General features: G+C 44.5%; 1 protein-coding gene across 1 annotated transcript in view; it reads left to right on the forward strand.

The window, feature by feature from the left end:
- Nucleotides 1–209: 209 nt before the first annotated feature.
- LOC144143247 (juvenile hormone acid O-methyltransferase-like) overlaps nucleotides 210–27,926 on the forward strand; it is a 35,841-nt gene continuing 8,124 nt past the window's right edge. Inside the window, exons 1-3 of the mRNA XM_077675029.1 lie at nucleotides 210–744; nucleotides 2,480–2,635; nucleotides 5,734–5,819. Coding sequence (XP_077531155.1) covers nucleotides 210–744; nucleotides 2,480–2,635; nucleotides 5,734–5,819 — 777 coding nt within the window. The remainder of the gene's footprint in view (nucleotides 745–2,479; nucleotides 2,636–5,733; nucleotides 5,820–27,926) is intronic.

The raw sequence follows: 27,926 nt of genomic DNA on the forward strand, positions 1-27,926 counted from the left end.
TTCTCAAAATATTTCTTTCCGGAATATTAATACGCATACAAATGTAGGAAAGAATATGAGCAAAATGTGGCACCAGACATTTCAGAAAGCACACCCGAGCTATCTAAAGAACTGAACATGTCTGGTATTAGATTATCCCGTTGTTTTACTGAAAATTTCTGTCAACAGTTTTGCAGCTGTTCAAGTCCGCTGAGACGACCCCGAGAAGAATGACGAGTAGCAGTACGGTGAACAATCCGAGATACAACTCGCGCCTATACGCGGAGAGCAACAGTTGGCAGCGAGCGCTGAATCTCAAGGCCATAGATCTTCTACAAATGGCTTTCAGCCCAAAGGCGACCAAACGGCTACAGTTCTTAGATTTGGGCTGCGGCACAGGCGACTTCACGCGAGATTTCCTTCTGCCGCGTTGTCTCCCTTGCCGCAGAATAGTCGCCGTTGACTCTTCAGAGGATATGTTGTCATATGCACGGCAGAACAGCGCACACACTAACATTGAATTCGACTTTCTGAACATCAGTGAAGACGTAGGGAACTTCGTACAGAAGTACGGCGCCTTCGACCGTGTCTACTCTTTCTTCTGTCTAAACTGGGTCAGTGATCAAAGGGAGGCAATGAAGAACGTCTCCAGACTACTTGCTCCTTCAGGCGAGTGTCTTCTGCTGTTCCCGGCATGGTCACCAACGAAGATGTTTTGGAGAAAATTGGCCCAAATGGACCGCTGGAACAAGTTCTATGAAGTAAGTTTTAAAATCGGTAACGCTTTGTGGTGTACATAAACCCGAAAATCTTTGGTTGCTCGGACGGCTTTTCGGTGTGTACCTTCAAGAATCCACGGTGGGAAAAGTTAACAAAGTGTTTGTACCAAAAGATCGTGTAGAAAAAAATCATTGGATGCCCCTAAATCTGGAAAAATGTTAGCAGAGTTTTGGATTGGGCTATTTGACAGCGTTATTCCCTGACTTCGCGCATTGCAAAAAAACAGGCAAGGACACTGGGAGGAAGTGAGTGTTTGTGCTTCTCGTCTCCCTGTGGCCTTGGCTGTTTTTTGCGCTACACGAAGTCTGGAAACATGGCACATACGTGTCCACATTACTGATCCACAAATTACCGTATTTAGTTCATTTTAGGCGCCTCATTTTTTTTAAATACCTAAGCTGAAGTTGCTTGCTTTCGAAAAATATAAAATGACCCATCCACACACGCACACATGCACATAAATTTTGCGGTGATATCTACACGAGTCAGGCACAAGGGGATGATTTATACAGGCTACATTGAATTGTAGGTACGGAAAGTGAATTCACTGCTTTCTTCTGATAATCAGTCACTCTCACTCCCACTCTTGTGTGTTGCAGGGCTAATGGCAGAGCACAGCGCCGCGGTCAGCTGCCTAGGGAACGCGCTTTTCCTCACAGAAAAGGGTGTGCTTCGATTCGCATGAAAACTGTTCTTTCAATTTGTTGCTGAAATTACGGGAGGGTGCTTAGAATAAACGGAAGGGGAGCTCAGAATCTTTAAAACTGGGAATTAGCATTTGTCAGGGAAAAAGTTTTTACATTACTGGTAGTGGAAGGGTTGCTTTAACATAAAACTTGTATGGGCTTTATTTTGGTGATGTCCCCTAAAAAGCGCCGAAATCAATCTTTTGACACAAAAACAAAAAAAGGCACGTTCCTAAGCCTGAACCTCATGGCCGCTTTCTAAGTACAGTGGAAGGTATCAATGGATCGTGCTTGCGCACTGGAACAGAGAAAAATTGAATGGCTTTACCAAACCGCCTCCGTATTTGACGAGTAGACAGCGTGAGAGGTGCGCTGGGAGGGGGGATGGAAGATGGCGGAGAAGGGACGCGTTTACGTGACAGGTGCGGCAGCAGGATACCGCCTGTCGATGACATGTGCAGTGAAGCGAGTAAATACGTGGTTCATTTTTAACTATTTTGACTAGTTTAACAAGTTTAAATAGTTTAACTAGTTTTAACTGGTTCGCCCCGAGGATTTACCCAGCGACGTAAACTGTACAAATGCGACGACGAGACAGCTGGCGGGTTTTGGTAGGTATGCAGCGAAAACAAAACTTCGCTCTTGATTCTGTTGATATGCTTGTATTATAAAGCAAAAGTGAGCATATATTGGCCTTACAGGCCAAATAAACTTTGATAGCAACGCTAACTGTCGAACAGCTTCCCTTATCTTCAAGCCGGTTCACGTAAGAACTTTTAAATGGAGTGCCTAGTTGCTGTAAAGTTTATAGCAGGACGTCCGGATCCGGCTCTTTGCAAAAAAAAAAAACAAGGAGGTTCACATCAAAAACCAATTCTCCGCATTGTTTGCACCATTGCACCTGCAAAAGAAGCTAGGAAAAATATCTAGGACAACTAGTATCTCAGGGTTTACAGTCTGTGCCTGCATAAAAGTTCCTTGAACGGTGACATATCTGGTTGTGAGCTGCTTTTTGCCCCTTTTTTGTATTTTAGCTTTCGAAGGATATACACCCACAAGCCAGGATCTGGACAACGATAAAGAAAGGTTGTCGTACCTGGGAGACCTTGTAAATGGTGCTGGATTGGTTGCCAGGACTTGCGAAATGCTTTACGTGCAGCATGACTACGATGATTTAGATGAATTTATTGGTGAGTGCAACGCGTATTAAGGTGCATAAGCGTCGAGTTAAACAGTTCAGAGGTCATCACATGAAATAAGTTTATTAGTGTAAATTGTTTTATTCGTATTTATGCACATACCGTTCGTTTTGTAGGAAATTGTGGGTACCCTTTAATTTACGGTTGGTTTTGATATGCATATACACATTTTTGAAGGATATTGAAAACTGGTGTACTCTTTATTGGTTGCCCATTGCAGGTCCAGGTTGGTTGAAGCATAGGGATCGGTTTAACCACTACCACGACGAATAAGGAAGTCTTTCGAAGTAAACTTATTGGGCCATGTCTGGGATACAAATGCATCCCGATGAAGCAGCAGATTTTGTTATCTTAATTAGGGTTTTATTCAAATTAACAAGACAAGATTAAAACAGCTGCGGACGTGAACGTATTTGCATCGAGTTCATCTTTTCTTGTAGATTATACAGAGATTGTTTTAAACACTGAGTTGTTTCAGATAGCTGGTTTTGGAAAGAAATTTTACAGCACAAGTTACAGAACTAATGCTTTACAGCATTAATACTCTACAGCCCTACCTATTTTTACAGCACTTGTTGGAAGAAACTATTCCAATTACTTTTTTAATGATAATTAAGTTGTGCAGAAAGCGTGAAAATGTAATTTATGTTGGATGTTCCACTAAAATATGTTTTGTGGTAGCTGTCTCGGTGGGTTCTGAAAAACTGACTCAGGGTATCCAATGAACAACTCATGGTCGTGGATGTGTACTTACTGTCGATGCTCTGGGTAAACGTTTTCAAGTAATAGGCTGAAATATCGTAGGAAATAGTTGTTGTTGCACTGAAACTGCTCGTTTATCGCAGAAGTAAACAAAAATTCTGTCTGGAATAATACTGCCAGGTACGCACAGCGCTCGAAGCGTAGTTGCTTTGAAGGGATGATATTTTTTATGCATAACCATCTGGCGAAATTGAGCATCACACGCCCACTTTTAACCTCCAACTTTGAAACTCAACCGTGAGGCCGCCAGAGATCAAAATAAATAAATACTACAAATTTTTACTGTTTAATAGTTCAAAAGTAAGTGAAATGTCACGTGGGTATTATTTCTCTGCGTCCATAATTTAAATAAATGGGGTTAAGTCCTCCAAATAAATATAGAGGGTGAAGGTGTAACTCATTAAACAACTCATATTTTCACCACCCAGATATAAGGTCCAGATGTAAGGGCATTGCCCAAACAAAATTTAAATCCTTCAATCACGCCAATTATACTTATGGCTTCTGCTTTGGGTCAACGAAACTGAAGTGGTGTAAAATTAATAAAAAAATAATTTACAGCCAATGGTCGAACTACCTTTAATAAAGGGACAGACAACCAATTTTTGTCGAGTATATATTCTTTATCCCAAATAAAAGGGCATTACATAAAGCACCTTGGCGAGAAAGGGTCTTGCTGATAATGCCCTATAACTTTGTAAATCGAAATTTTTAAATCTACGAGCCGTACGTGTCCCTCCCAAAATAATACTGGCAACCATGACATAGAGTAGCTAGGCAAACTACTTTTGTCTGTATGCGAAATGAAAAACAATATTTAAAAACTTGTCCCCAGCTAAAAAAGTTTGAATCACACGTTTTCCTGTTCCTTTATGTGTTTGTTTAGTGCAACGGTATTTTTGGCACGAATGCGCAATCTGTTGGGATAGACGATAGATAGAATCTTCCTTCACGTTGTGGAGGTGGGAAGTTCGATTCTCCCCGGGCGCGACGTTTTTTATAAGCTGCCGTTGGCGTATTTGGAAGCTGAAATCAAATATTTTGGGAGAAAAAACGCCCCGGACTCCGGCAGAATCGTCAAAGTTCCTTCACTGGGTCTGTTTACTGAACGCTGCCGTTCATTCTGGGCATGGAGGCTCAGTTAGCCACACTGAGAGCCACCCAGCGACGGCGGGCGGTATGTCTTTAAAATTTCACGATAATGTTTTGAAATACATATGCGATTTAACCTTGTAAAATACTTGTGTTAAAAGGTTTTCAAGACGTCGAATAATCGTTTCAGCAGTTACAGTAGGTGCTAGGTTTGCAGGTCACGTGACAGGAACACATACTGTAGTGTCAAGTTTTGACACCACGAACCACCAGCCTTTCGATTTCAGGAAGTTTGCTGCCAAATAAAAATTATTTCCGCCAATTTGTTTCAAAATTGCTTGTGGTTACCGGGCTATGCAAAACGCTGGCTTTCATAGGAGCTACAGAATATATACGCGACAAAAATCGGTTGTCTGTCCCTTTAACCTTTAGTTATGGAAGAGCTTGAGCAAGGTCTGCTTATTTGCCTACTTGACACACGGCTTTGTTCTTCTCATAAGAAGCTTCCTGCAGCTATGGGAAAATACCTGTAAATTTCTGATCTTTTTTCCCAAAGACGGGCCGTAAAATTCCTGTTCTTAAGCACCATTTTCTTGTATTCTGCCTCAATTATATAGGTTGGGCGCATCTTTGTTGGCATCAATCGAAAGTTTGTGAGTGAGACTGGACACAGTGCGCTGTACGTCCTCGCTTTAACAATACTACACAAATGTGCTGAACTTAATAGTCGCACACCTGACGTCGTCCTGAGAGATACTTTGACAAATGTGTTTTCTAAAAGCTTTCCGGCTCCAATCTCAATATTCTCAGAATTTTCAGGATAGTACTGTTAACCAAAAAATACGAGCAAAATATCTATCAGTCCGGACACGACAAGGGTTAGTCAGTATACAATAACCAAAATAAATATGAAAGTGCCAAGGCGGTCTTTATTTCTAGGATTTCTGGTTTTTTGGAAATGAAAATTGTTCATCGTGCATCCACACAACTATTCCGACACAGTGTTTTCAAGACAGTCTTGTGGATTAAATCTTAACTTCTCAGTGACTTCAAATCAACAGTGCAGCTCATTGGTCTGTTATCAAATAAAACATTTTGGTAGGGCTTATATCACTGGCGTTTGAGCACTACTATTGTCCACATGCCATCTTTACATTTCTTGAGACCTTTACTCTCAAAAGTCTTGAATGTAAGCGTCCGGGTTTAGCAACTACGAAATTTGTTGCACTTTTCAGACATGCAGGTAAGCTTGAACCCTGCAGCATCGTTGCTAGAGCCAGCTGACCAGAAATGTCTCAGAAGTGACATCGCCAGGGAAGTTGTATCGTTTCTCTGCAGAGCAAACCATCTGACAGAACCGTCATATATCTTGTACATGCCAAAAAGCAAGAAAAATAAAACGAAATGGATTTTTTCAGTACCCAAATTTTCTTGTTTCCAAGAAGGTTCTACCAGGATGGCAGGTCAGGGACGTGTGTTTAAGTTTTACTCTGATGCTTAAGAAGGTAGTTTATACGTTGACGAGGGAAATGAACATCACTCGGGTTAATTAGGAGCTACGAACTCACCCGGCGACTGAGCGTTTCACTAATGTGTAGAAGTTGTGATTTTTGTTTTAGCGTTGGTGTTCTGTACAAGTCTTTCCAATTCCTATATGAATGGAGAAAATCGGTTGTGGCTTTATCTAGGTATATCAGGATGATAAGAAAGGGGGAACTAAGAAAGACGGCAAAAAAAGAGTATACGGTCGCCTAATCCATGCGATATACGCCGTTCTTTGTTGCTCCGTGTGATTTGATTCTTTCTTGTTGAATAAACAAGCTCATGTTTATAGTAGGAAACTTATTCAAGCCATGCGGGTGGTTTTATATCGAAAGTTTCCTGTGCCCACTCTAATCGCCTACTGATTGTAGTATTTCGATGAGCCCGCCTTACCAAATACTGCAAATTTTTTGGCTGTACAAGCTAAACTACTGTTATTTTAATGACGAAGTAGAAAATCGCTCCCGAAGATGTTCAGTTTCAATGTCGGGATTAGGGAACAAAGTACAACTGGACAGAATGCTGTAACAACAGCTACACCACCAAAGGTGTGATAAAAGATTACTTTGTTCATTGCAAAGTGAAATATGGACCCTGGAAGCTTCGTTTTAGTTGAAATGTTATCTAGGCATGAAGTATTTGGTTATATTATTGCGCGTGATTCAGCTTTATTACACATACTAATCTATCGTTATGTATTAGATTACGATTAATATATATCGTAATATGTCGTAATATATTTAGGTTTCTCGATATGCCCCTGCAGCTCGATTGTGCAATCATATGTGCGACAATAAATGTTTAGGTGGTTTCAATGTGAACTTTACGCAGGCGTCTTTAAAAAGTAAACATCACTCACGCAATGATTTAGTAAACTGGCAAAAAAGCGGTGTGCATGGATCCCCATATTTTAAATGTCACCGATATTTGCATTGCCTGGATGCCGCCATAAATCTTCCGTCAAATTTTTAAAATTCTTGCTTTGGGCAGAAATATGGTTGTAAATGTTTCGCTGGCTGTGAACGTATGTTCACATGATCGTTTACAGAAACCAAAGTGGGGAGTCTGCGTTTTTCGGAGGACTGCATGCTTGCATTCCCACCAAAATTGATTGCTACTTTTGTAACTGAAATAATCGCCCGAGAGCGCTTGATGGATCCATAAGCAGTGTCGGTCGCCGTAGCTATCCATAATCAGCCGCGCTCATGGAGCGTCCGCTGAAAGGTGTTATAACCGCCTACCAAAAGCCATAAGGGGTGCAGTGGTAACAGGAGTCATATTCGCAAATCAAATCAGTTCATTCCAAAAAAATTTACACCATCTTCCCGCGAGGGCAACCATGGGGTAAATGCAAAGCACCGGGGGTTTCCGTTGCGTTTCCGTTGCGTTTCCGTTATGTTATCAATTTCAGCGAGTGCATTGCTGTTGTTGTGTATTCTACTTACGCAGCATGTTCCCCCCCCCCCCCCCGATGCGGCGCATCTACCCCATGGTTTCCCTCGCTGGAAGACGGTGTAAATTTTTAACCGAGCGCAAGCTGCGCGGTAACGCACAGCTGGCACGGCGACGGGAGCGAGCGCAGCCGAGCGCAAGCTGCGCGCTGGCCGCGCTGACGCAGCGCGGCGGAGAGCAGCGGAACGCGCAGCTGCCGCGGCGAGGAGAATAGGGGAGGGATGCGGACTACACCGTGACAATGACGCGGGACAAGGCGAGTTAAAGAGATCCGTTGCATCTAAAAAGTGCTGAGGACCGATGCAAAACGCCTCAGAATGAGATGGGCAGGTTACATGGCTGCTATAGATATGAGATGCAACGGAAGCAGACCTTCAACGTACAAAATAAAAGCTATAAAACAGATGGTTGATTTTCAGTCTTATATAGTTGTTGTTAGACGTCTGGGTCCTCCGGCTGCGGCGCGATGATCAGGAACGGGAGCGACATGTGTGAAGGGGACGAGGCTTTGATGGAACCCAGAAAAAAGCGGCGCGAGCCGACGAAGCCACATGAGCATGCGGCAGCTCGTGACGAGCGTAATGAAACAATTATCATTAGCGTCGTCTGACACAAAGGATGACAAAGAGGATGTCACAAGTCTCCCCCGCCGACAGATGACGCTAAGTGACATACAAAGGGTTGAGTAGCAGTGCTGGACGCTTAACTGTAGTGCCGCAGGAAAAACGTAGACTGCCGGACCGTACCAAGACATTGTGTCCGCCGATGAATTCTTTTCTTTCCGAAAGTACACAGTTGTCCTGGACGCTCGATTCTGCCGAGTGGTCTACTGAGTTTCTTCAATAAGTCTGCGTTTTTTTTGGTTCCAGGTGAAATTTTCAAGCATCTCGGTTCTAGCATCCACAGAGCGCTTTCTCCGCCATCGGTGTTTAGACCGTCGAACTTGTTGCACCTTAGAATGAGGCGCCTGCGTTTTTCAAGCCAGGCTCACCTCGTGGAGTTCGGAGCGACAAGGGTTTCTGGACCAAGGAAGTTCGCTGTAAACGGAAAGTTTTGTTTCCAGGTGTCGAATCGTTAGTAAATGCGGCGTTTTACTTTCTGCTTTTTGGGTTTTGCTTCATGAAGTTTTTTGCGTTTCAACTGCTGTTCTCGTAACCAGGTAGCGAATTCGGCGAGTTGGATTGCATTCGTGGTGGTCAGCGCGAACGGAAACAACACACAATGAAGAGAATAGACGACACAGGCGCTGTTTGTTTTCACTCCCCAGCCTGTTGCCTGCCCGAAAGACGACATTTACGTCGCACTGCCAAGCAATCTTTTTGAGGCGGTGTGAAACAGCGTGTCGACCGGGAATTACGGCGAACCGTTTTCTCCTATCTGAAAGTGGTGCTACCACCTCCTGGCCAGTGTTATGTTCTCGCTTCAAGCGATGAAACAGTGTTTGTGACACAGAAGCAAGAGGCAGGCCAGCGCCTGTGTTGTCTATTCTCTTCTTTGTGTGTTGTTTCCATTCGCGCTGACCGCCATGAATTCTGTTCTCGTGTTCCACTTCCGCAGGCCGAACATTTTCTCTTGACACTTCACTCCGGGATTGCTATGATGTCTGCTGGCTTGCGCTCTCTTCGTTTTGCGTTTGCGTCTTTTCGGTTCAATTGGTTTTATACACGTTCACTCACCAAGATTTCCAGTTTTCTTTGACTCATTTAGGGAGTGCCGGAGCTTCTGGGGCTTGGACGAAAAGGTATCCAAGCGCGTGTTGCCACGAGCTCCCAGCACTGATAGGGTTCCGGGAGGCGAACAGAAGATTTTTTCAAGCCAAATCATTCCTTGTCCCTAGGTGGCAACTACAACCGGGTCATTGCAGGCCTGTTTACAAAAGTTCGTGCAAGCTTCTTGGGCAATGTTTTTTTCTTTATTCTTCTGTATTGTTTCTCCATTAGTGTAGGCTCCTATGACCGGATCGTTCATAGACATCGGATATTGCTGCAATCGGTCTGCCCATGGGTAGCGGGTTTCCCCGGATTGAAAGTGGTGCTTCAAAGTCGCAGTTATGAGAACATGACTCGACGTAGCTCGAAAAGGTATCCAATTATTTTCGATAATGGTTGGTGGGCTTGTGCCGATGTCTGGTTGACTTTAATCGGGGCGCTGCGCTCTCACTTCGGCAGCACCGAATCGCTGTCCATCAGTCATCTCACTCACCTCACACACATCAGTCACAAGTTTCGAGACCCCTTGATCTTCAACGGACGATCGCAGCACGACAGCACTGGCACACTGAATCACGTCGGCTGCTACAGGCAATGAGCCTTGCAATGTCCATCCCAATCTCCTCTCCATGGCTTTCCGCTTTCCGTGCACAGGTTTTACGGTACCAGTTACCAGATCCCAGTAATAATCTGACCCAATGAGGACCACAATCTGGTTATCCTCCCCTACTTGTACTGAAAGGGGCTGCATATCTAGGTGTATCTTGTTCGTTGCCGCTTATCCCTCACTCCTTGTACGGAAAGAGGCTGCGTGTATCCAGGTGTATCTTGGTGATTGCCGCTAAAACTCTCTCCCCTGGTACCGGAATATTTTCACTGCAGATCGTGTCCACTTCCAGCGTTTCGATAGAAATTTGGCTTTTCCTGTTTGCAGCGAGAAAGAGTGCTCACATTTTCTCATTGTTTTCCGCGTATTTTGATCTCCGAACATGGCTACGGTCAACGTTTCCCCGCCCAGCGGTTCGCAACCAAGTTTTTCTGAAGCACTGGCAGTAATGAAGCCCCGCTGGCTTCCTCCATCGAACAGAACTCGGTAGTGCCCTGACGTTTTTACGCCTCCTATTTTGGCAGTGAGAGTCTGCAGCAGCAAGACTGAGCACTCTTGTTTGTAGACCAACTTGACCGGCGCCGAGGTAACGTTGCCCTTGTCGTTCTCAGAACTGTCTGAGGCGCACACGGATATTGCATGCCTGCTCGAGCACTTGCCACATTTACGGTGGCTCCTGCACTGTTTAGCCATGTGGCCCTTCTTGAGGCTGCAAAAGCATCGGCCTTTTTTGGTGAGTATCTCCTTTTTGCGCGAAAGCCGTAGTTGTGTCGAATCGCAGGCCTCGGTAAAATGCTTTCCCGATTTGCAAAAAAGCACTGTTCTGCCTGCTCACGTAGCTTTGTAGAGTAGCTGCCGTGGGAACATCACACGGGTGGTCTGGGTTTCGCGCTTCTTTCTCTGGGGTGTGATGAAGTTTCGTTTCCGCACGTTCAGCAACAGCCTCTCGACACATAAGCTGGTGGTCGAAGAATTGCAGAAGTGTTTGAAGCTCCTGGTCGGGAGAGGGCGTCTTACCGGATGAGTCGCCGTGTGGGTTCGATGAAGCGCAATCTGTGGAAAATAGCGTCTTGCGCCCATCATGGAACCGCAGGACCATGTCTGTTGGTAGTACCTATGATAGGATTTCACGCAGTATAGTGCAGTAGGTCGTGGATCTCGTCCCAAGCGCCTTGAGGCTTCGCATATGAACGTGGACCTGATCGTACAGGTGCCTCAGTTATCGGATGGCGGGTGACAACGACACCGGCTTCAAGTCCACGAGACCTCGCAGGTGATCTTGCCCGATGATGCGGTCATCTCCGAAGCGCTTCTTCATATATCTCCATGGCGTCCTTGTAGCAGTCATCGGTAGCATGCAGTTCGGCTATGGCTGATGCAGCTGCTCCAGTCACGAGGCTGCTCAAATAGTTGAACTTGTCAGCTGTGCTGAGCCCGTCGTTGTTGTGGACGCCTGCGAAAAACTGCGTCCAGAATCGCTGCCATGATCTGCGGTTCTCGTCAGATTTCAGGAGCTCTAGCTGGGGAAGCTTGCATTTGCCTTTTGGTGATGGGTGGACGGTCGTCGGACGTGGCGTTGAAAACCGGTATTCTTGCAACTTGAGATGAAGATTCGCGGTAGTGCTGACAACCTTGTCGCGGTATTTTTCCCGCGTCTGTCGTCTTGCTGTACACTAGGTCATCCGGTGTCTCTTCAAAGATCGCCTCGTCCAACTTCTCTATCTGGCCGTAAAATGCGTTGATTAATTCGAGCAGTACACTCAACACTCCAGCCGTCGCTTCTCTATTTCCACTTATGAGGCCTTCCGCTTACGCTAGAAGGCCACCCAGTTGCGCCCGTAGGATGCGGCATCGTCGAAGCTGTCGTTCCATTCGGTCGCACGCAACTGAGAACTCGCGAAGATCGCAGGCGCGGCGTCTTTTCCTCAGCTTTCGCGGCTTCGTGAGTCGATGGGCTTGGCGTCGTCCAGAAGTCCGGGATCTCGGCATCATGTGTCGGCCTTCTGGGTCCTCCAGCTGCGGCGCGATGCTCTGGAAGGGGAGAGACACGTCTGAAGAGGATGAGGCTTTAATGGAAACTAGAAAAAGCAGCTCGAGCCGACGCAGCCCCATGAGAATGCGGCAGATCGTGACGAGAGTAATAAAATGATGATGATTAGAGTCGTCTGCTACAAAGTATGATAGAGAGGAAGTCACAACAGGTGGCACAACTTTAGCTTCACATACATACAATAGGTGGTAAATTAGCAGTCTTGTATAGACAGTATATTGTTCAAATAAAGTGTCCGTTGACGGCGTAGCATTTTTTTACCGTAATTAGTCCAATCTCTCGGTATTTCCCAGCGTTCACATCGGAGGATGTTGCATGCGGAATTTTTGAACATCAGTTTAAATTGTTGCATTGTACGTTTTTATTTCTGTCTATTTTCAATATTTAGGTTTTGAGCCGCAAGGTTTTTAAAAATGGGACATTGGTAATAAATTCATATCTTCAAAAAAACGCCGTGTGATTTCATTAGGCTGCATTCACAACTTAGCGAACCGCCTTTTTTATGCTTTGTAGAGTTTTACTACGTTTTAAGTGTTGTGGCGCCCCACACCAAGGCACAATAATATAACTGTGGGAAATGCATGGTTCTATATATTACGAGCTTCACACCCTTCGGTAGCCAAACTCCAGTTTAGAAAGAATACCACTTATAGTACGACGTTTTCATAAAACTGATGTACCATGAGCACGAGCATTCCACTAAATGTGTTGCATAGTACGACTCGAAGACATTTGCCTACGTACGATTTCAATATTATTATTGTATAGCAATAATGTGTGCTTTCGTACATTTGTACAGTTTTTGTACCGAACAAAATAGCTTTAGGTTTGCTTACATAAATTGTGAGCGAATTTATTTTTCTCCAGCGTAACAGATTACAAGGCAATTCGTCGGGGATATCAAAGAGTTGTTTTATTATTTGCGTTAAGAAACAAGGTCGTGTCATCCGCGTACATTATAATATATGCAAATAATTTTACACCTGAAAAAATTAGGTTTTTCAGGTGATTCTCTGTGATACTCCGGCGAAAAGAAAACATAAAACTGCAAGCATCATTGTTAATTAGCAGCTGCTGCTTGCATTGCTACATGGGTTTGGGCGTAGCTGCAGAAAGGTACCAAGAAAAGCGTAGTGTTTCCGCTTTCATAACAAAGCGATGTAATCAATGCAGCCGATGTAATCAATGCGTAACAGATGAATATTCCTAGTGTGTAAAAATGTTTCTAATAGGGCCGTGTATGTTAAAAGGGCCTTAATGAACCAAAATGAGCTCTGGGTAAATATTTATGCCTATGAAGGAGTGCTTCATTAGGGGCTTTTGAAAATATATGAAGGATGGCAATCCTTCCCTGATGTGTAAAAACGTTTTTATGTCCTCCTTCGCGCAAAGCGATTACGTCATCCGTCTGCAATGTACCGGAAAATGTGCCGGAAGTAAAAGAAGAATAAAACATAATTCAGGACCGGTCAGGTCCGGTCTAGAACACTCTTTTAATCGGCCATATTTTAAAGCCTTTTAGGCCAGTGCAAGATCTAGTTGTAAGAGAAAAAAAAATTACACCATCTTCCCGTGGGGAACCCTGATGATGATGCGAAGCATCGTGGCGGTTCCGTGTGGTTCCATTGTGTTGCCGTTATGTTGAGTGATCTGATTCTTACTAGCGCCAGAGGGAATTCTGCGTCCGGGTCCACACCGGTGGCAAAGGCACGCAAGTGCTGTTGTGTTACGGTGAGTAGGAGGTGGTTTTCGAGGCGCCGAAACTCGTCCATCATGTTCTTGTCGATGTTGTTTCTGTGGTAGAATCGGTAGTCTCCGTCAGCTTTGGTGAGGTAAAGGTTGTTGACATTGGTGCACCGGCTGAGAGCAATGTACGCGCCCTCCTCTTCGCAGCTTTGTCTTCTCGTTCTTCTTCTTCTTCGGCGGTTCCCCTACGGGAAGATGACGACGGTGGTTGAACGCGAACCTATCTCGTGATGGATTCTTGTTTGACCAATCCCTAGGGGCATCCTGCCACAATCAGCATCAGAGGCGCTGCGGACGAGGCTGGTTGAGCTGCAAGGCGCTTGGCGCTTCCCGCCACAGCTTTCCCACGAAAAATTCAGCATCCCCCTCTAAAGTTTTCAGTTCGTCGTTTCCGTTGACGTTCAGCTTCGCGTGCCGTCGTTGTATCAGTATCTTCTTGACGTAGTTTGAATGAGTCAAGGACATAAGGCGCGTTCGTAGCACTTGCTCCTGTCCCGGATTTGTAGCGTAGTGGGAAGAGCACCGCGTACCTCCCGTTACGGCCAGAGAGTCGTGGAACAGAAACCGGGCGCCGCTAACTATTTCTTTTTTTTATAGTGTAGTATCGCGGAGCTGTGGGTGTAAGGAGGAGAGTTGCGCATGCGCAGTGAGCGTGTGGACGGCGCCGCCATCAACGACGCAGGACCAGGCGAGCCTAAGAAATGCTCCGCATTTAAAAAACGCTGGAACCTTTATTAGGCGAAAGGAGTGAAAGGTTTATTCACTCGTACTTTTGTGTTTAAACTGTGCTTGTAAAGACCGGCACACTGTTTGCGATATATTTAAATTCATTTGTTTATCTTTGCATTTCCTGAAGAATCATTTTTGTGAATAACCTTCTGTGCCATGTCATGGGTATTAGAATTACGATTCAATACCGAGTAAACAGTTTTCCAAGCGATTTCTGGTGTACTCATAACGTCAGTAGCAAATACGTTGGGCATGTAGGGTCATTTCTCGTATTGCCAGAAGGTGATCGGACGAGAACCGGCGTATTCCGCATGGTATGGCCGAAACTCCAAGAAGCAGTGCGCAGTAACAACAAGGAAGTTCAACTTTGGGCCGTCCAGCAGGCCCGGGGTGCGCTCGAAAAACACAGACCAGGCGACCCGGCAACGGGGTGCATTGGCCCTGTGCTGAGTAACAGCAAACCCTAGGTCGACGCCAGGCCCGCGTCGCGGCAAGTAGAAACTGTCGTTCTGCAGGCAACAATAATGTTATAACTAACCTAACCTTGCCAGACAGTATTATGGCTATTATGTTTAACGCAACAAAGTGACCCCTGGGCTGAAAAGCGCTCCGTGGGCGGGGGGTTCCGGTTTAATATAGACGCACTGGGAATTATTAAGGTGGCCCCAAATGTCGAGGCACGACATAGTTCGCTATCGCATCCATCTGGAAAGTAACCACTGCGGCCGGTACCGAAGCCACAGAACCTGCCACGCAGCCATCGTGGCGGCCGGTGACAGGAACCTGGTTATGAGAACAATAATATTTTGCAAGCAACCTGCAGAAGCCTATAGCGAGGGGGATAGCCAGCTCTACTTTGAATGTGCCTTCGCAGCGTCATCCCTACAGGAAAATTAACTTCGCCTGGACTGGCTGCCATTCCTTACTGAGGCCAATAACTGCCAAGTATCAGCCCTCAGCATTGTCAATTCCAGGCTACTAAACAGACCCCATCAATCATCTCTCTTGTTACTTTAAATAGATTACTTTATATTACCGGTTCGAACGAAAACCATTCCCTCTCCTACACGTTAGGCTCTCAAAACTAGCACCACCAATTCTTCACTGACTACAAATTCTTTCCTCACCCTGTTCACTTCCACTGTATGTTCCTACTCATTCCTCCGACGGATGTAAGTTCTGCTTACAAGCCGGGACTCATTCTCGTGTCATAATACAGCGCAAGGACAATCCTATCCTCCCCCGTAATTTATCACTCTTCTCACCTCTGAGGTGTTGGACGACCTGGTGACCAGGAGCAATTTTGTCGTCCATTATATTTGGCCTGCCGAGCGAAGGCTGCCTGCTCACAGAGATTTCTGGAATAGAGAGCCACTCCAAATTAACTGGCTCAATAAATATGTTTTAGTACTTGTAGTATTATAGCAGTAGGACTACTATAAGGACTACTATTTCTAGGGAGCAAGTTAAGAACGGCAATAACTTGCGTACGGTATCACTCCGACTAAGCGGCGGACCGGTATGCCAACGGGCGTGCGCATTTGTAAAGGAGACTTCTATGAATGCGTGATACCGTGTGCATTTTCTCACGTAGGTTGTTCGTCGTCGCGGCAGTTCTTCAGCAGCATATGAAGTTCAAAAATCACGGAAACAACAGGTGCCATCTTCAAACTATTCCAAAGAACACACTACTTGTGCCACGCGGAGTAACATCCGGCTGCGGCGATGAGGCACAGCGGCATCTGCCGTTGCCGTTCTTAACTTGCAGCCGAGTATACTGCCATAACTACGGCAGCAGCGGAAGAAAAGAAAGGTGATTTCAGCAAGTACCTCGTATTGGAGGGAAGTGTTCGTACATGCGTGGTGGTAGGTCGTCGCACCGTGCTCGGCAGATGCGCTCACCAGCCGTCAACGCAACGTACGTCATGAGGCCAAGGCACTGATTTCACCAGAAGTGATGCCGGTGCGCTCATTCTTTCACCTAAAATATGCGGCTACATTTGCGCAGGCTTTCACAAACCAATACAAGGCCTAGAATATATTTAGGGGGTGCTAGCACAGAAACCATTGGAGATGTACACAATCTATTTACAAGTACCTATATTGAACCCAGAAAGCCAGCCGTATTTACTTACACTTCGGGTGATTCTGCCGCTCACCGTAGACAGTGGACGCGAGCGGAAGTGTCACGCTCTTACATGACACAATAAGACCGAATAATCTTCGTCACTCACATCACGCCTCATTGAAGGTGCGGTCGCTGGTCTTCGTCGGACTGTTTACCTTCCAGCGCGGCGTTGGTAGGCCACGCGTGGTTTGCTCCGCAGATGAGCAGGCAGACATTGCAGGAAGTAAACGTTCGCAACAATCGCAAAATAATGATTTAGAAAAACGTATACCAAACATTTCAGTTCGGGTAATGCTCTGAGAAATGAAGGGATTTTGCTTTTGGTGAATCGAGGGGTTTGAGATTCATTTCGAACATAGAGTTTTACGTTTCGCAGAAGTGTTTCGTTTTCGTTTTGCGGTCAATAGTGTCGATTTTGATTGTTTTCGTATTCACTGAGATTATGCTTCCCACGCACCCCTGTTTCAGTCGGGTAAAGGTTCGTTACCTATCTGCTTTTCGCAACGTCTCCTCTAGTTCAGAGGCTTCAATTCCAGTGGAGGTCTCAACAATTCTTATCATGTGATGACGATGAGATATAGATAAACAGTGAAGTCCTTGCCGCTGGTGATGGTTATGGTAGGCTTTGTGACCGCTCGTCTCGGGAAAGCTTCGTCTGCAAGGCCACAAGGAACCGATGAGGCTGCTTTGAACACGAAGACAAGAAGGCTGCAAAACGGAGGCGTTGGTTGGTATCGGCTGCACATTAACCACGGTGGACGTGCTGGGCACGCAGGGTGAAAATGTCACCAAGTTCTGTTCTGCAGCTCTGATAGGGTTTTCCGACATGGCTCACCTACCCCTAACCATTTCGTCCCCTTTAATGCCATGCGAAGCTGGGGACAGAGATGGGGAGGATAACTGCATAGCCAAACTGAACATGTTACACAAGGCCGGCACAAGAACTTTCAAAGATGTGAAGGATGCATTTACAAGTCCAGTAAAAACTCCTTATGTCGAACTGCAAGGGACGGCACCTTAGTTCGAATATACTGAAAGTTAAAAAAAACATGACGTTCACAAGGCATGTTGCATTTTGTTGCGCTGGGCATGTAGGAATATTCGCGATCAAGAAGAGGACGTTACACAAGACAGCCTCGACCGGAAAGAAAAGAAGAAAATGAAAAAGAGAAACTTTGGGACCGGTGCGTTTATTGATGGCGGACCGGACTTCGTTGTTTCGGATGTTATGGTGCCTGGAAATCTGCGAAGGTAGAAGTTCGCGCCACCAAGTTGGCGGAACGGGTCTAACCAAAGTGAAGATATATGAAGAAGTTGGTGTACGTGATGTGAATGAGATCTCGGTAAAATTCGAAGCAAGGGGTCATCAGTCTCTTGAAGGACACCGTGCATGCGGATGGCAGACGGCTGCAATCGGCACAGCCATGGTGGTGGAGCCCAATGGTGACCGACGGGAGAGACAGATGAGAGCTCTAATATACATCATAACCTCTCGCCATTTCTCTCGGTGGGTCCGGGCAGAGATTTTGCGCACGGTGAAAAGGGTGTCGCAGCTTACCACACAACGAAAGATGCAGTACCTTGAGAGCACGAAAGAAGTTTCACTTGCCCTAGAATGCTTCTAGAAAAAGTGAGCGAGGAAAGGAAAAGCGAAAAGATAATCGTTCCAGCACTGTGCTGCGACGCAAGGACAACATTAAGCTTGACCGTAAAGACTACTGGTGAGCGTGCTGCTATGTTGAAGAGTTTTCTCCATGGCTTACAAAAAACTGTGGTTGTGTTCAGACGGTTAAATAACGAAATTGAAAAGTTCATTGAAACCGACTGCATAAATTAGAAATTTACAATCACCGTTAAATATGAAGGCGAGATCATTAACTTTATAAGCCGATTTTGCCATTGACTGAAATATGACAAGGCTGAAACCATGGAACAGTCCAAGACCGTGAACGCATTGCATGGATCAGAAAACTTCAAAGCGTTTTTGTACTACGGAGTGCTACAAATACACTGACTTTGAAGACGCCTCTGAAGGAGTTCACTCGCAAGAAACTTCGTTGCCGTCACATTTTCTAGAGCAAGAAAATGGGAGGCAATGTAGTGTCCGCTTTTTACACTTGATATTCAAACTGAAGATGGCTGTCTTCAAAGGTCTCTTTAAGAGCCTACGGAGATGACGGCGAGCAACATAGTCCACTCATGAGGGAAAGGAAGATCTTTAGAAGCCCCTTACATCGATTCTTCCAAGCATGAGAATACGAGTGCCTTACCTGCGGAATTAGAATAACAAGCATTGACACATATATTTGTTGTGAGTGGGCAGAGTTTGACCAAATATCAAATTCAGTTGCTGTGTCTTAGGTTATGTTTCTACCAAATTCAGGGTGGTCTTCGTGTTGGGTTACAAATCATTAAATAATTAAGTGGTGATGTTTGGCCGGGAAAACGCCTGTAGCAGTAATACTAAGACTGTCAGAGCAGCTCAGAGGCAGAGGAATTTTGCTGCGTAACACCGATTTTATCCCAGTCCCGCCCGTTTTTCTGGTGAAGGCGAAGAACAAAAACGACCATTTGTCGAAACTGTAGCCCTTAAATAATATTGAGGCGGTGTGAATTTACCTGTGCTCATCTAGTGTGCATGATACAACGTATCACCGGTAAACCACCAAAAATTTGAAATTTTATTGGTACTGAAAAAAATGCTTGAAAAATTACAATGTTTTAGTTTTTACAAATAATTTTTTTAGTTTTTATGAATGCAAGGTTAACAGATGCGCGGAAGCTACAGAATTACATACACATTAGCCTGGTCCCTTACCTGATATTAGGCAACATAAATTGTATAAAAATATTGTTGGAGCGCTTGTTTTATGTGCTTTGGACAAAATGTTGTTTCATGCTTTTTTAAACTGTGGAACGTATATGCTTCCAAACGTTTCTCTTAAATAACTTAACCTTTTGCACGTCCTATGCGAGCTGTGATTTTAAATTCAAAATAGGAACTAGCTAAGTTCAACCTGTGACATGTTTGGCACGGTACGTCCTGTATAGTTGTGTACAAACGTAACACAAGTGTCACCACTGTCGGAAAGTAATGGTTATCGTGTCTGAATACCGCGTCGGTAAGCTTACAGTGGTTGGTGCTAGAGGTAGGTGGTGCGGAGAGCGCTTTTAATCCTACTCCTGTGGCTGATTCTCGCGTGGAAACTGTGCTGGTTATGGGACCATTTCTATGTTTTTCTCGCAAGTGCGGTCACGCCTGCGCCAGCAACGCGTGATGTTTTGTTTTGTAGAAAATTGAAATTCCGCACCATCCTGCTCAGCTTGCGCACAGTGAGCGTTTCATTCATAGGGCGCCGCTCTAACGAAAGGTATATTACCAATGTGTGGGTTTTGGAGTGAACTATTATTATGCTGTAGGGTGGTGCTCTAGTGTTTGTAAGGCCTCATGCGTGAGCAAAAGGCGGAGAATCGCCTCCTTAACGAGCCTACGTTGTACGTGGAAATCAGGCACAAGCTAAGCCGGCAAGGAACGTTATGTGTCAGCCATGTCTAGCTATACCTAAGTGTACTCAGCGTTAGCTTTCACTAGACATAAGCTCAGCAGGCAAGGAAATTTGTGTGCCAGCCATGTCTAGATATACCTAAGTATACTCAGCGTTAGCTTTTACTACATGACAATTGCTTTGTTGTAGTATAGTGCTACACCGCGTTCGAGTCAATTTATGATTGCCAGCTTCACGGAGAAATGCAAATTCGGCTGCTTCGCGCTAGAGAGAGCAGTCAAAAAACGTTTCTAGCACTTGCCACCACTGCTACACTTGGGGAAAGAAGCCTACAAAGCACGCACGGTACAAACAGAAAGAACAAAAAAAAAAAACCTGGCAGACGGGCCACGATCATTTTTTGCATGGTGGTGCGACAACTCACCCTTGACGGCTCTGGGGCGTTATGATAGGGCGGGAGAGAGAGAAGGACGGAAGGAGCCGCCAACTGCGCATGAGCGGCTGAAATCACTTTAAGAGGTGTGCGGCGGGAATTTCGCCTTTTTTTGAGGAAAAGCCAACTTGGGAGGGGGGGGGGGGGGCGTGGGGGCACTCCTGCTTTATTGGCCGTTCGAAATATCGGGTTTTGCAGGTATCTTTATTCAATATAGGCGTACGTTTTGCCATATATTCTCCCTGGAACTATACTTTTACCAAAATAGTTCGACATAGAGCATAATTTGATGTAAATGGTTTCTATCAATTGGGTTCGGTTGTACAACTTTAGTTTTCGTAGTTCTCTTTACAGATGCAAAACGTGTCAGCGCTCCTGTTTTGCTACCCTATTTGGTTAAGATAAGAGGGTATGGCATCTTCACGACATCGGTGAGAACAGTGAGCTTCATTTCTGAATTAGATGGCAACATTGGTAAAAGGCAGTTGGCTTGGCTTGTCTTTTGTGTTAGCAATATTTGGGTGCATCCAATCCTAAACTAAAAGAAATGATCTACATGTAAGAGAGCATGTAGGAAAAAAAATCTTTGCACTCTAGAAAGGCTGGATGACGTGTTTAGGTTTAACTTTTATAGTTACTTTGACCACAGGTAGCGGAATAACCTGACACTACTTTTCTGCTTTCGTAAAGGTCATTGCACTCAAAATTTCGGTTTCTTGAAAAACCTAATTTTGTAACTCCGCATAAACAGAAGCCTTAAGGGGAGCTCCAGGCCCTGGGAAGTAACCAGTGCCTTAAGATATTTGCCAGCAAAGTCAAGCTTTGGAAAGATCCACAGTGCGGACGTTGCTAGTGGTTCTTTAACACCTTGAAGTAGCACAGACTAGATACAGACACGAGAAGTAGAAAATGGACAGACGACAGTGCTGTTGTAAATGGTCCGGCGTAACATGGTATTAACTCCAAAAAGATCAGCTTTCTTACCAGTGAACCATGTGATAAAGCTGAGCACAGCGATTGTGCGACAAGAATGCAAATGCTGTGGATGAAGCAGGACATTTCCTGCAGCAGGATATTTGCTGAAGGGAACTGCACGGCTGTTATTGCTGAACAAAGAAGCCACGAATGTAGATGAAAAGGTGCGCGGCAGTATTTATTTAAAAATACTTTACAGGCCCTTGTTGCAGGGCATTGTGTAAGGGGGGTAACAAAGGGTGAGTGTCGCGACAGAACTGTAAGGGAACATCAAACTTTGAATGAACTTTGAAAGAACGGAACAGCAAATAACAGGATATATGTCACTAAAGAGAAAAAGAAGAGAATGTGCAAAAAAAGTCACTTGAAGTGACACATACATGAGAACATTGCAGGTGGGAAGGAATGCAAATATGCGCAATACAACTTAGTAAAAAACACCTACTACACACGTAGTTAAAAATATTCTATAACAAAGCGCAGAAAGCAACTTGTTCTTGTTTCGAAAACACAGGATAATAAAGGCCGATAACAGAGTTTTACTTGTGTGTATAAGGACATTATAAACTACAAAAATGCGGTGGTCACAAAGTGTGAAGCGGTAAGAAAAAAGAAAGAAAAAGAAGAGCGCGATGCTGTTTTACCGAAAACAAGACCTTAATCTGTAAGCGGGCGGAGCCGGAGTAAAAACGAATGGATATAATTACACTGGAGCGATACAGGAGATGGCACAAATACTCGTAAAAAGAACCAGTCGAAGTTTCTATCACTGAAAGAAAGAGTGGAGAAGTTGTCTGAATTTTTCGGGGTCTGATTGATATGCGATGTCATTCGAGAGATCATTCCACAAGCGAATGGCGTGAGGAAGAGCCGATGAGTTAAAGGCGTCGGTTGACCCATATAATCGCGTTAAACTTAAGTTATTATGCAACCTGCGAGATGTAACGGAAGGTATATCGAGTTGAAATGGGAATGGTTTATTACTGTAAACATACTTATGGAAGAGGCATAGAAGAGAAATATCCCGCCGAGTACTCAGCAATTGAAGAGAAAGGCAGAGCTTAATTTCCGTTATGCTGCTATGGTAGTCGTAATTTCTTGAGATAAAACGGGCTGCTCTATTTTGAATCGCTTCAAGCATGTTGATTAGGTAATTTTGGTAAGGGGACCAGATGGATGCGACAAATTCAAGTTGTGGGCGAACGAAGGTCTGATAAGCTAGTTGACGAACATGGGATGGGCAGCTATGCAAGTTTCGGCGTAAGTATGCCAATGATTTTGAAGCTTTTGCACAAATGGTGGTGATATGGTGTGACCAAGAAAGATTTGGTGTGAAATGAATACCTAGGTACTTGTAGGAGGATGCGTGCGACAGAGGGTAATCATCAATGATGTACGAACAACTGGAAATATTTTGCTTGCGTGTGAAAGACATAATTTTGCACTTCTGCTTGTTTAGCGACATCAGCCATTTTTTGCACCAGTCAATAATCTTGTTGAGGTCATTTTGCAGTGTTAGGTGGTCGTCAAACACAGGTTATTGAGCGATATATAATGCAATCATCGGCGAAAATTCGCATGCGAGATGAAATGCTGATTGGCAAATCGTTAATATAAATTAAGAATAGCAGGGGGCCGAGGACGCACCCCTGCGGTACACCTGAGGTTACGTGGGAAAGAGGGGATTGGATATTATTTATTACCGTGAACTGCTGGCGGAGCGAAAGAAAGTTTCGAAGCCAAGATAAAGTGGGCGAGTCTAATCGAAGTGAAGATAATTTAGAAATCAGACGACAGTGGGGTACACAATCAAATGCTTTTGAAAAATCGAGAAAAATACAGTCAGTCTGAAGGTTATTGTTCATGTTGCAATGTAGTTCTGACGTAAATTCCAGCAGCTGTGTTTCGCACGAAAAACCTTTTCTAAATCCATGTTGGTTGACAAAAAAGAAGTGGTTAGATTCTAAGTGCCGGAAAACATGAGAAGCGAGTATATGTTCCAGAAGTTTGCAGCAGATGCACGTTAGAGAGATGGGGCGATAAATTTCGGGTGAATGTTTATCGGCGGTTTTAAACACGGGCACTATTTTACCAATCTTCCAGTCAATGGGAAGCTGGCCTGTTGCTAATGATTGTCTGAAAATGTGATACAGGATATTAACAGAAACAGAAAGGGTGTTTTTCAGAACTTTGGAATTTACATCGTCAATGCCAGCTGAAGTAGATAGCTTAAGATTAGTAACAAGAAGTGCGATACCCTCAGGCGTTATTTTAATAGGTTGCATGTAATCTATGTTGAGATCGGGAACGTTCGGAACATCGGTGTGGCCTTCCCGGGTGAAAACAGATGAAAAGAAGGTGTTAAATGCTGAGGTGAAATGACTGTCTGAGAGGGGAGCATGGTGATCATCTAGCAAGGAAATCTGTGGAGCATCGTGTTCCGGAGATATTTGTTTCCAGAATTTTCTAGGATTTGATTTCAGAAGGGAAGGCAAATCGTTAGAGAAATACTTTTGTTTAGCAGATTTAATTGTGGAACAGTATATTTCCAAACCATTTTTGTATGCCTCCCATGCCGAGGACGTACCAAGTCGTTTTACCGCGCGGTATAGACGTTTCTTTTTATTTCTGAGCTGTCGGATGGATTTTGTAAACCAGGGGTTAGTTTCATCATTTTTGACGGAAACAAGTAGAATATACCGATCTGCTAGCGCGCATAATTTGTTTCTGTAGAGCACCCAGTTATCATTGACGTCACGATTGGAAAAGGATGGCAGGAATATGTCATTGTAAAAGGTTTCTAGTTCAGCGTTGATTTTGCTGTAGTTAGCTTTATTGTAATCACGGATTTTTTTCTGTTCAATGCCAGAGAAAGGTATTCGAATGTGAAGCGTTACTTGAAGAAGACTGTGATCGCTGAATCCATCTATGTTCAGTATGGTATTTACTGTTTCAGGAGCGGTGGTGAGAAGTAGGTCGAGGATGTTAGAACCGCGAGTGGGCTGATTCACGATTTGCGATAAGTTAAAGTCTAAGGTTAGGTTGCTAAATTCTGTAGACATGCGGCAAGGGGAAGACAACTGGTTCCAGTCAATCGCGGGAAACTTGAAATCGCCAAGGATGAATATGGAATCGGTATGGCAGAGATGGACGGCCTCAGTGATGCTGCTGCGCAGTTCTTCCAGAAATGAATGGTTACAGTCAGGAGGTCGGTAACAATTTCCGATGAGCAGTGTGGCGGACTTGGTTAAGCATGCTACCCAGAAAATTTCTATGTTAGAGTGTACTTTGATGGCATACGATTGTAAAGTTTTTGTTACTGCGAGAAGAACTCCTCCGCCCCGCCTATTAGTACGGTCGTTTCGGTAAATGTTGAAATTGCTACGATCAGGGAGAACTTCGTTATCGGTTATGTCAGGGTAAAGCCAGGTTTCGGTGAGGGCAAGAATATCGCAGTCACAATCGTCAAGGAAGGAACATAACAAATGCCGTTTTGGCATTAGGCTGCGGATGTTAGTAGACGATAGCGATAATGTGGTGATGGCTTGAATGGGCGAAGTTATATTCCGATCTTGCCCGCACGTGTTATTTAGCTATCTGCTAGCTAGTACAACACTATCACTGGTGACGTCATAGATGTAAGTCTGCTTGTTAATGTGCAGGCGGTCAACTGAAATTTCGAAAGCCTTGTTCTGAGACTTAGCGAAGCTCACCAACTTGCGTCTTGCCTGTCGTGTTGCCGGGGAAAAGTCTTCACCAATAGAATAGGTAGTTCCTTTTAATTTGCATGCACTGGACAACATCTGCTCTTTGTCCTTATAACATGTTAGTTTTGCTATGATAGGCCTATTTTTTCCTTCAGTGAATTTGCCAAGCCTGTGTACACGCTCGAATTGTGAACTAGTTGTGGTTAATTCAAGTTTTTCAGATCAAAATGCTATTACTTTCTCCTCCGCCGCGGCCCATTCTTCCTCCTCGTTGTCTTCTATCCCAAAAAAGAGAAGGTTTGATCGCCGCTGCCTATTTTCGGCATCGTCGCATCGGGACGAAATGGCTGCCAACTGATCTGAAACTTTCAGGAGGGTGCTGTCAGAGGGACTATCTGCGTTACGCTGCAATGCAATGGTTGCCTCAAGGGCAGCGACTTTAGCATCAAGTAGCTTGATCTGATTTTTAGCAGTTTCTTGCTCCCCACTTACTCGTTTCAGATCAGCTAACATTGTGGCGTGTTCAGCCTCTAGCTTTTTAATTGTTACCAAAGCTGAAGCGAAGGCGTCAGCTTCCGCTTTACTCATCGGCCCCGGATTCGTTTCCACATCGCCCGCGAGCATGAGCAGTAAGTTTCCAACGGAAGAACAAAGATTGTACGAAATGCCCAACAAACGCTTGAATACATCGTAAAACTCTGGTGGGCACGACACCGCAATGAATCAGGAATGACTGCACTTGATACAGGAAGCACCCTTCATGTAACTGACCTGTAACACCAGTGGCCGTAAGTCTCCCATCCCAAATGCGGCGCCGTACCCAAAGCAGGCGGATGAAGACTGAAGCTTATATGCGCCTCTGCTGACGTCATTAGGCGATATTGAAGTTCCAGGTTGCCAGATGGTTGCGCCGATTTCGTCCAAGATTCGTCCTCAGAAGGTCCTCAGAAGGGTTCCATCTGGCCGGGGGAGAGGCAGGCGATCAGGGCTGATCAGCTCGCAGGATCCGGGGAGCCAGGAGCACACAGCCCAGGTGACCGCAGCCTGTAACACCAGTGGCCGTAAGTCACCCATCCCAAATGCGGCGCCGTACCCCTTGTTTAGCGTTTTCTTCGGCCTCTTCAGTTATTTTTATCTTATCATCAAGCTTGAGTATTTCTTGTAGCATTTGTTTGTTGTGGTCAGCGAGAAAAAATAAAAATGGACTCTTTGCGCTGTGTGCACCCTTCACCGCTTGTGAACTAACGAAAAAACAGGCACAAGTGGGTGCAGTCGCAATTCCTTAAAATAATGCAGTGACCGGACTGGGGTAGGAAAGAAACGGGTATAAAAAGAGTGGTGCTACAAATAGACAAGCGGGGCGATAAAAAATAAAAAATGAACATTGTGCGCTCTGTGCACCATTCACTTATTGTGAGCTAATAGAAAAATAGGCACCAACAGCTCCAGTCGCGATTCCTTGAGATAATGCCGGGAGAAGACTGGGGTAGGAAAGAAACGAGTGTAAAAAAGTGGTGCCACAAATAAACAAGCGGGGAGATAGTGCAGTGTTAAAGTAAATGCTGCAAGAAAAGCCGCTTAAAAGGCAGGATATATGAAGGTTTTTTCAAGAAGGGGATTTTATGTTGCGAGTCGGGAATCACAAAACGCTTGCTGTGTGTACTTCTGCGTTATAGAACCTTCATGCGTAGGTTGTAAGGGCAGGTTGCTGCGGCCACAATTAAAATAATAGGAGGCCGGTGCTTGCATAACCGTGGGATGCACTATAACTGAGCTTTCCGTGTAACTTATTGTAGCAAATATTTTCTTTCTCACTCCATGCACCATAGTATAGACAATCATAGTGATAATTTACACATTTTTTTTCCTGTGCACATAAAGTACTTTTTTACAGCAACTCAAGTTCAGCATTATTTGTCTTTTTTATGAAACCCTGATAGGGCATATTCGTACCCGATGCTGGTCTAAACGGGTAGCAGCCAACTTGGAGTTGACTGAATGAAAGTGGTGCGCTAGCATGTCTCCATCGATATTTTCGACTTTACATGGGGATTTGCTCTTCTATTTGCAATGCACTAGGCGTACAACCTCCGATACGTAAAGTCTGCAAAGCAGACTTGACGTATTGGACTCCCCTGTATTGAACCCTTAGCCTGGCCGTTTCGAAGACCTGATGGGACTGCGAAACAGCTCGTGCACAAACATCTTAGTGACAGGGGCAAAGATAATCACTACCTTGAGAGCTTATGCACGGGCAGCCAGCGGGTAACTACTTTTTACATTGCCAGCACACCAAGTGGTGGGTGTTGCGAGAATGAAAACTGACAATGCAGCATTTGTGTATATTTCTGTAAAGTTTTAGAACGAACAAAAAAGTTTTCTTAGGAAACATTTTATTAAATTACCAAGATTGCGAATCTTCGAGAACTATTTTTATATATATATCATTTTAATTTGGCATGAGTATGGTCAAAGTGACCATTTCATTCAGGAAAAAAGAGTTGTATGCATCAATTATGAATGTGTTCAAGTTGACCATTTTATTGAGCAATAATTCTCTGAAGAACTCTTCTTTCTGTAATTTATTGTTCTATTTTCGATTTCTGCGTTGTTTTAAAGTTTGTTCATGTCACATGTCTAAAGTTTTTAAATATTTGTTTAAATATGGTTGTAAGAAAATTTGTGTTTTCATATTCACTTATCCTTTCGTTAAGTAGTTGTAGGTTTGTGTTTTGTAAATGTGAGCTCAAGTGTTATATGCTTGTCTTTTTGAATGTTAGGAGTTTTCGTTATTTGAGACACAAATGTTGTCTAAGGTGATAATTTTCAATCTTGTATTTCACA

The sequence above is a fragment of the Haemaphysalis longicornis genome, unplaced genomic scaffold, assembly GCF_048455015.1.
Source record: "Haemaphysalis longicornis isolate Haplotype H1 unplaced genomic scaffold, Haemaphysalis longicornis Haplotype H1 scaffold_6, whole genome shotgun sequence".
Taxonomy (NCBI): Eukaryota; Metazoa; Arthropoda; class Arachnida; order Ixodida; family Ixodidae; genus Haemaphysalis; species Haemaphysalis longicornis.